Source organism: Varroa destructor, unplaced genomic scaffold, assembly GCF_002443255.2.
Source record: "Varroa destructor unplaced genomic scaffold, Vdes_3.0 BEIS01000002.1, whole genome shotgun sequence".
Taxonomy (NCBI): domain Eukaryota; kingdom Metazoa; phylum Arthropoda; class Arachnida; order Mesostigmata; family Varroidae; genus Varroa; species Varroa destructor.
This window is the reverse complement of record NW_019211455.1, coordinates 19,058-27,913: the sequence shown is the minus strand read 5'-3', so window position 1 is coordinate 27,913 and position 8,856 is coordinate 19,058. Positions and strand designations below refer to the sequence as shown.

The 8,856-nt window shown below is 36.4% G+C and overlaps 1 protein-coding gene and 1 non-coding gene across 6 annotated transcripts in view; both read right to left on the bottom strand.

Annotated features, from left to right (window-relative positions):
* Nucleotides 1-95: 95 nt before the first annotated feature.
* Nucleotides 96-8,856, bottom strand: part of LOC111245164 (uncharacterized) — a 14,279-nt gene continuing 5,518 nt past the window's right edge. For 3 of the 5 annotated variants that reach the window (XR_002671232.2, XM_086980221.1, XM_086980223.1), the window contains 2 exons: nucleotides 3,955-4,094; nucleotides 96-3,196 (listed from right to left, as the gene is read on the bottom strand). Coding sequence is in view for 3 of the 5 variants with exons in the window: in XM_086980221.1 (XP_086836347.1) it covers nucleotides 3,091-3,196; nucleotides 3,955-4,094 (246 nt within the window). In the remaining 2 variants the exon portion in view is untranslated. Of the gene's footprint in view, nucleotides 3,197-3,954; nucleotides 4,095-5,325; nucleotides 5,681-8,856 lie in introns of those variants that run through there. The other 2 variants (XR_015321187.1, XM_086980222.1) reach the window with 2 other exon arrangements.
* On the bottom strand, nucleotides 3,927-3,998 carry TRNAM-CAU (transfer RNA methionine (anticodon CAU)). Its single transcript has one exon. It is a non-coding gene; the product is annotated as a tRNA-Met (tRNA).

Genomic DNA, 8,856 nt, shown 5'->3' with positions numbered 1-8,856 from the left:
TATATATATATTATTTTTTAATGAACCTTTATAAGTATTTACAAAAATATACGTATAAGAAATACCTAAACGTAAGACTCAACCCTAGAATTATTTATAGCTAATAGCCATAAGTTTATATAATGTTAATTTTTCTATATGACTGCACGTTGAGACCGTCCAACCGAATTGCGCAATGACTGTAGATACATACGACTGCTCCGGATAATCATAAAACGTTTTCATCACGAAAATATTTCATGCATATTTTAATACAATTTCCGTTTCTCATTCTGTTATCTCGGAAAAGCTTGTACTCGCATCTTATAGAATACCCCTACCATGCCGTTGATCTCGGTTTCCAAAGTTACTATGGATCCAGGAATAAGACGCGTATTGGTCTGCAATGCACTAATAATGCCCGCCAACTCTTCATCGGTTCAAAATATATGTCATCATTTTAGTGTTGGTACCTATTTTTTTATCGTGTTTTTCTATGAACCTTGCTACATACGAAAATATGCTTGTATCTATCCGAGCCGGCTGACCGAAGAGATGACGATCCTAAATGCTCTGCTCAGAAAGATGACGGTGACACACACAACGCTGCCGAGTGATTACTAGCGCCAATTGCTTAAATATAATACGCATTTCGCAAAATCGATTATTAACCTTAAAACCGACGTTATCAACGATATGCAGTGAGCAAAAGATGTTACAGAGAGAACCGTTCGTCTAACCTGTTTGGCGTCTATCATCAAATTCTTGATTTTCTACAGGTCATATATCCCTTTTTATGATATACCTGAAATTCTTCGGTTTTCTCTTGATGTGGCTTCCCAATACAGTTGTCTAGTTAACAGTTAGCCCGAGAGACATTTCTTGCTTAGTCGAGAATGTCCTTCAACGCCTTCATCACAGAGTGTAGAGCACGGCTATTTGTTGTTCTATCATTGTTAAAAAATTCTTGCACTGATCTTCGTGTTTCGCATTAGCGAACAAACTTAGCTTCAGCTAGTCTCAATAGGCACTGATGTTATGCCTTGCGGAAAATGCCGCCACTATAATAAAGCAATCGTAATCGGACAGTGTATTATATAAGCAGATTCATTAGGCGAAAATGAATTCATCCATTCCCGAAGTGACTGAGAGGTGGACTCGGATTCCCAATAGTTTTGCGACTCCTGTGAGATTTCGTCATTCAACATGCGATAAATTTTCCTGACATGCTACCTAAAGCCAATAATATACATCGCAATGGAATACTGAATAATAACCTAAAATTTATTATGACTATTACTATTCAGTCCCACAGTTTATCGTCAAGCTTGTAGCTAAAGGCAAATGTGCAAAGGCATTGAACGTGAATTACATTTATTGCTTCTTTTTTAAACTTTTTCGTTGAAGTACATTTTTTGTAAAGACCGAAGGTTTCTAAGAGCAGTTGAATGTTTCTGTATACTCTTCGTCGTTTCTAGTCAAAAAATGGTTATCTTATTCACAGTGGTAGCTCCACTACCACAGATTCAATAGCCGCGAATCGACTAGTTTGAAGGATAGATCTCCGTTCCACAACATTAACCCAACTAAGGATTTGGGACGAGGCTTTCGGTGGGCATGGTCCCAATAGACACGGCCGTGTCGCTTAAGTGGGACTTCTCTCAAAACTTCTATGGACTCTGCTGTGCACGCCCGAACATTTTTCCCTAGCAAATGGACTCCACGTAGAATATTATGATTCATTATTTCAGTGATCGAAAAACGAGCTGCACTTTGTACCTTATTATTCTGGAATTGTTTCAGAACGCATTAAATGATCTTAACAGCAATAGGACAGTGGTTTGTTTCAATTCGCCTTCATATGCAGAACGTTACCTGAAAGAGCTTTTAAAGCATCGTGTGGTATATATTTGAATTAAAGGGTGTTTAATTATGCAGGCGTCTTAGAACGTTCAATCCTCGAGGGAACTGCCGACGCAGGAATCAGATCAGGACAGCGCACCACCATCCTAATAGCTCCTTTAACCATAGATATCATTATATCGGCATGCAGCACATTTCTAAGTCAAAGACAGTCCAAAATATGGCCGCTTCATTTGAACAATCCCGAAATCAAATCTTATCTGGTCCCAGGCGCCGGCTGCAATACGGAATTGAAGCTTTAGCTGTCGGGGCCGGAAAGGCCAGTTATTTAAACGGCACTGAGATTAACTTTACCTCCTGAACTTTCGTTCTCTGGATAACTAAAATGGGTGTCTTACTAAAATATGTAAATAGCATCTACTATAGACGAGGGAAAAGTGTTATTATCTGTCAACATGTATTACCTAGAAGGAACACAACTTTGGATATTATGAACAAAGTATAAATAGCCCATACTTACAACGGTGAACTTATGTATATCATTAAGGTTCCGTAATCAGAAAGATCAAAACGAAATACCTATCATATGTTATATTTGATTTACGCATACATCTTTAAAAGCCAAATCCCTTCATTACGCCCAGAGATAATCTTTACATAATATCAAGTGTACTATGTCTTTATAGTGTACCTCAGCTCAATTTCCTTTTCTGCGAGCTGTGCTCTGTAATGCACAGCATTTTGATATTTCACCATAGTAGATGGTTTCTCTTTGCAGCTTGCTCTTTAAAATTACTCAGATCTTGAAGGAACGAAGCACAACTGGACGAACGTACCTCATAACCATGTTTCAATAGATCTTGCTGAGGTGCGCTCGTTTATCTATTGAGCAATAACCCATGAAGTCTGAGTTACAAGGTGAACATGAGCGTAATCGACGAAAAACAAAAAATGAGTGTCAATGAGACACTCCTGTTTGTTGCAGTGCCGAGTGAATAAATTCAGTGACTTGTATGAATACACTCAAAGAAAAGCTAACATAAACAAAAAAAAACTCAACTTATTCCAATGGCAAACAATTTTTGTAAACGTCAGTGAATGGTAAAGAAAATCAATGATAACTAAATACATCCAGCCTAAAAAAAACCTGACTAAAACATAATGGCGCTGTTCGTGCCACTTCCCGCCAACTTGGCGCTATCGAATGATACCACAACTGTGGAGAGCGTCAAGTATTACTATTTATTATTACGCAGCTCTCACTGGGCTGCCTTTAGCGCGTTGCCACCAGACGTCCATTTTATCGAGTTGATGTGACAACAGTATGCGGTTGTAGTGGTCATGGTACCTGCAACTGACGCCCAGCAACAAAATAGAAAATCCAACAGTTACCTAACTAACTAATTAATTAATCAAATGATATAACATGCTATTTGCACTTCATTTAAGACATGTTAATAGGCACTGGAGTTTGAAAGTTAGTGTTTGATTAAATAGTCAAACAAACGTTTCTTCAGTTAATTGCACTTAAAGCGATTTCTTTATCTACGTATAAAGAATACAGTACAGAAATAATACATAACAAAAAAATAGAAGTTACGAAAAAGAGGTACATTTGTGGGGCTTATTTTAAATAGTTTCTCGTATTACGGATATTAGATCTGAAAAATTCACCCACATAGTTGTTTTCGAAATAGCTTTGTTTGGTTATCCAATCCAATCAAGAGCTTACTTACCATCGTACGCAAATAGCGTTAATGTGTATTATTAGTTGTGATCTACATAATTCGATCACTTTTAAGTATAACAAAAATGTCATAGATATTTGTCATGTCTTATCTTGTTGTGTCCAGCTGCCATTTTTCTAGCTCATAACTATGGGGTAATCTGAATTTTTTAAAATAAAATTTCCTTCCATATCAGCGCATTTAAGATAGTAAAAGGCTTAGATAACTCGCTTAATGGTGTACGTGTCTAATAAAAAGTATTGTGAATTGTACGATTAAATCGTTTCATTGCAAGTTGTAATTTTAACATGAAATTTAACATTAAACAGCATAAAATTATAACCAAAAAGAATTTGTTAGCAGAGCGTGGTTTCGATCCACGGACCTCTGGGTTATGGGCCCAGCACGCTTCCACTGCGCCACTCTGCTGCGTCGGTTCGTATGCCATGGAATGACGAAGCCTTGTCGCCACTTGTCGAATATTGTATCTGGTCCCACAGTACTTCGAGCTTCACCTTCCTGTTGCTAAAAGGACAAGACCGTATCGAGCACTACAGTGGTTACTATCTAGAAGTAAAATCATTTTCACAGCCCAATTAAGTATAACCGCAATATGAACCACCCGGGTTTATTCCGGTTCCGAGAAATCGAGTTCCAGCTGCGTATTAGACCTTTTTAGCAAAATTCATATAGTCTCGCCTCACGTACACTTTTTTTCTAGTTCTAACAAAGTAAAATGGCTTGTTCAAAATTCGCTAGTTTATGTAAGTTTTAAATAAAAATATAACAGTTGCTGACATCCTGATCCTCTGAGATACATCTTTGAGCCGCTTTAATCTCAATTTTTTTCTCCCTAAAAACAATCGCAGCAATTCATAACGAAGGAATCTAGCAAAGGTTCTTTAAGTTTTATGCTACTAACCATGGTATTTCTCTAAGATACTTTTTCAAAAATGCATTTTGCTAATTATTGCTACAGGAAAAATCTATAAGAATGTGGTATATGAAAGAAATTTGCTAAACGAGTGCTTGATTTCGCCCATACCTGCGAGCATATGTCGGTTCTATGAATACAGATAATTTAGATATTTGTCAAGTAATATTTTTTATCCTATACTAAATAGAATCAATTGGTAACGAAATGACCATATTTTTCGTCTGCCTACTGTGGCATGTTCATAATTGATACTAAACAAAAATTAACAAATAATATCCATAAAAGTCTTGTCCTTAAAACTTATTTTTCCGTGAAATTTATTGTACGAGCTATCTTCGTCAGATCCACGACAGCGCTCCGTTGTAATAGAAAATAAAGCAAACAGTTGTAACGAAAGGTTCTATACTTACCTAGCTTATTACAGATAACTGCACATAGGAACCACATAGACATATTACCTACGTGTACCTCGTGCTGAGAGGACATCGTAGAGAAACAATTAATCCTAGGTTTTTATAGCTGTATAATGTGTATAATAATTGAAAAACAAGGTCATATAATTAACAGGTAATTATGTACGCGTCAGACTAATCAGTATTATACCATTTACGTAATTTGCTCAACGTCGTACGTACTTAATAAAGGGTGTTGTGCATTGTACGAGAAAGCGTCCGACTGGATTAAATCGTTTCATTGGAAGTTATAATTTTGACCTTAAATACCATAAACTTGCCAAACTAACACTTGGATTAGCAGAGCATGATGGCATAACAAATATCGTAGCAATGTAAGCAAAATATAAATACGGAAGTATCTTACCAATTCCTCATTAGCTATCCTTGTCTAAAAAAAAAGATTAGTAACAGCTTTGTCTCATTATAGATTGCCCTTGTTTTGGCTAATTTACGATCTCTGGATGTACACAAACTCTTCCAGCCAGCTCTAGTTAGTTTTTAATATGCCCTACTTAATTTATAAGATTATGAGAGAGGAACATCGTTGTTTGTCAATCTGCTAGTTTTCTGTTCTTTTACAAGGTGCTTCATTCAGTGCATACGAGTGGTTAGAGAAAGCACGTTGGCACCCACGCTTGGTCTCTCTTTTAACAGTTGCACTTGGTCGTTCGAGATCGTGATCGACTAATGTACCCCCTGCCTTTGAGATTTACTCCGAGTTTAGTTTGTGTCTGCACGCATCTAGATAGGTACGGCACAAAGCCGTGATAGCTTAGTAGTTAATGAATTTACCTGGTAATCCATCTTTGGTCGAATTTCGAATACGGATATGAACAGAATATAGGGCCAAACGCCTGGATACCTACTTTTGATTCTATCTACATAGATGCCTTAACCTCTTAATGTCCCTTAAAGTGAAGGCCTGCCGCATACAACCTGCAAAAGCTCAGCTATATCGGATTCTACTGTAGTGTTACTCACTACAGTCGAATATAGATATAGTAAGAAGGAAGTAATTTACAACCATCCTATGAAGATGGTTGTAAATTACTTGCTTTCTTCTAAACACGACGCGAAAACGTTGGGCCATGGATTATTCAGGTACCTAAGTATTTAGCATCTTTACAGTTTTATGAAAATATTAATTACATAATAATAAACTATTTTACTTATTTTTTAGCTTATTAAACATATTCTTTACGGGAACTTAGTTCAAATCAGGTTTAAAAATAGGCCAGCTTCTCATTTGGTCTCAGTGAATTTTCATTTAGTCGTCAACGCAAAACGTTTTCTTGCAAATTTTTCTCACAAAAATTACATGGCGAAGACGAGCCTGGTCGGAGATCGTATCGCTAAAAAACTAGCGCTCATAAATGAGAGAAAGAATGCTATCAAGGGAGACGTATATGGAAGTTGTATGGCTACGGGGCTGAGAGCGCCTGTCTTACGGTTTCCGTTAGAGTGAAGTTCAAAGGACTTGAGAGTAGGAAGTTATAAAGCACCTCAGGTCGAAGGTATAATAAAGATCTAAAAAGCTAGGCTCAGTGACGGGTAAACGGATGAAAATAGTTTATCACTAATAAATGTTTTATTTCAAAGCTACCTTTATCGTTCAAAGTAATTTAAATAAATGTTGTACTTTGTTTTTAAAATCGACACAAATACATTTCGACTAATAGAATTATACCTGGCAGATTATCACAAATACCTTAAGGTTAGTATTCCTTGAAATCGGATTTGCATAGCCACATAGCACAAACGGTTTAATCAGTAATACTAGTTTCTAATACGCTTTTATATGCTTTACAATTAAAAAGTCATGTAAATTTTTATCAAAGCTTAATTATTGAAAGGAATAGATACTGTCTGGGGAACATATTTCAAAAAGTACGGTTTTATTTCATTAGTTTTTTTTGAGATGTATAGTTGAAGGATAAGCCGAGGCCTAAGTCCTGTATACAGGAATTATGCATTATGATGTGAAATTACGAAATAATATTGTAACTATTTTTTTTTTATTACTTGTGAACAAAAATCGAACAATTTGCTCAGTAAAAATTACTTGCACAGACGAAATCAATAACATCTTTTCTTAAGTCTCCAGTGAAGCGGAGTCCCAACACCATTATTTTGCAAGAATTATATAGTCCATATATTTTTGACTTAATAAAAGTGAACTTTATTGAGCGATTAGTTAACAAATAAAACATTCGCTTTTATTTCAACGAAATGGCCATAAAAACATCAAGGCTGTCTCAGAATCATACTACGCTCAGCGTATTATACAATTAGATAATAGCTTCTTGTGATTTTTGCCAAAGCGGAACTTCGAGAACGAGTACATCCGTAATATAACTTCACCTAAATAATTCGTATGATCAATTTAAAAATGATCGTGGATTAAGTGTGTTTGAACGGTGTCACTACCGGTGCGAATACTACATTGAAAAATAAGGCCATTCTAGCGCTCCGAAAAATTCTAGCAACGTCAACTGGGTGGACTTAAAACTCTTTGTGCAACTCGGCTACTCAGTTGACAACGCTGCTCATTGCTACATGGCAATTCTAAGATTTCCGGAGCACAAAGGAGAGAGCCTTCCAAAGATGGGCAAGCATCCTACAAAATGGTCAAAATATCAATAATCAGCATGCAAATGCAATTGTCTTAAATTAGCGAAAGTTCCCCAACGGACACCATTGAGACGTTCACTGCATGTTTATCTCGCTTTCTATATTTTAGTTGTACCTAAAATGTTATTTAAATAGCTTTGACTAGTTACAAACAAAAGGTAACAAAATAGGCCTATATTTTAAAGTAAATTGTTATAAGTTACTAGTCGTGGCTACAAAACGTCTCATCGTAAATTTTAGGCAAAGTTTTGCGTATATTATTAATAATCACTCGGTATCATCTACTTTTTAAAATCGCATATGGACGAAGCATGATATGGGCCGTAGTGTGTGATTTCCTATCAGCGCATTTTACTTTGTGGCCAGCCGGGTTATAATCGTGTATATAAGACATACCTCGTTTAAGTGTTTCACTATTACTGAACATGTAGCCCATACGGGATTGCATCTATTTATTCTGGTCAGAAGCTCATTTTTAGGCTAATGTGTTCCTAATAAACACACAGATAAAAATTATGTCGAAACGTTCGAATTTCCCTGAATTTCAAAGATGGCATTATAAATTATCTAAATAATGGCCGATCAACTACCGTTTCTCATCTATACTGCGTACTTGGGCATAATGAAATACCTCATTCCATTGTGATTTCAATAGTAAAGGGAGCACTTCGATTTTCACTATGGGCACAAACGATAGCCGGGTTCTGTTTATATATTATTTACTTGATTGTTATGTTAGTTTCCATCTCATGTTATGTGCATTTCAATGAGTTTTATATGTTATTAGCAGTGATTAATTGACCCTGTTCGAAATCCGGGAAAAATATTCCTTGCTGTAAGGCTGCTGGCCTAAGTAAATAGCGATGCTTATACTTGAAATAGCAGCATTCATAATTCTGGTCGTCTGTGTTGTCAATTGAGGGGGTTATGTGGGTTTCTTCATCATCTATAAACTATAAGAATACCGTTGCTGCTCGGTCTATGGGTAGGGGCAATAGGAAGTCCGCCGCGTGTACACTGACTCATTAGTATAACATCCGATTAGGTCACTGAAAAAAAAAACTGACGAATCGATGTCTGGTATAAAATTTAGGACTGTAAAATATCTAAAAAATGTAGGTCCCCCAAGTATAAGTGCTTGGTGCAGGCGGAGGCCTGATCATTAGTCATCAATCATTAGAAATCTCTACTTTTGTTTAATTGTACTTCTCGGAAATATTCGCTTTTATCAGTTGTGCTGAAATGCACTAGACCCTATATATAT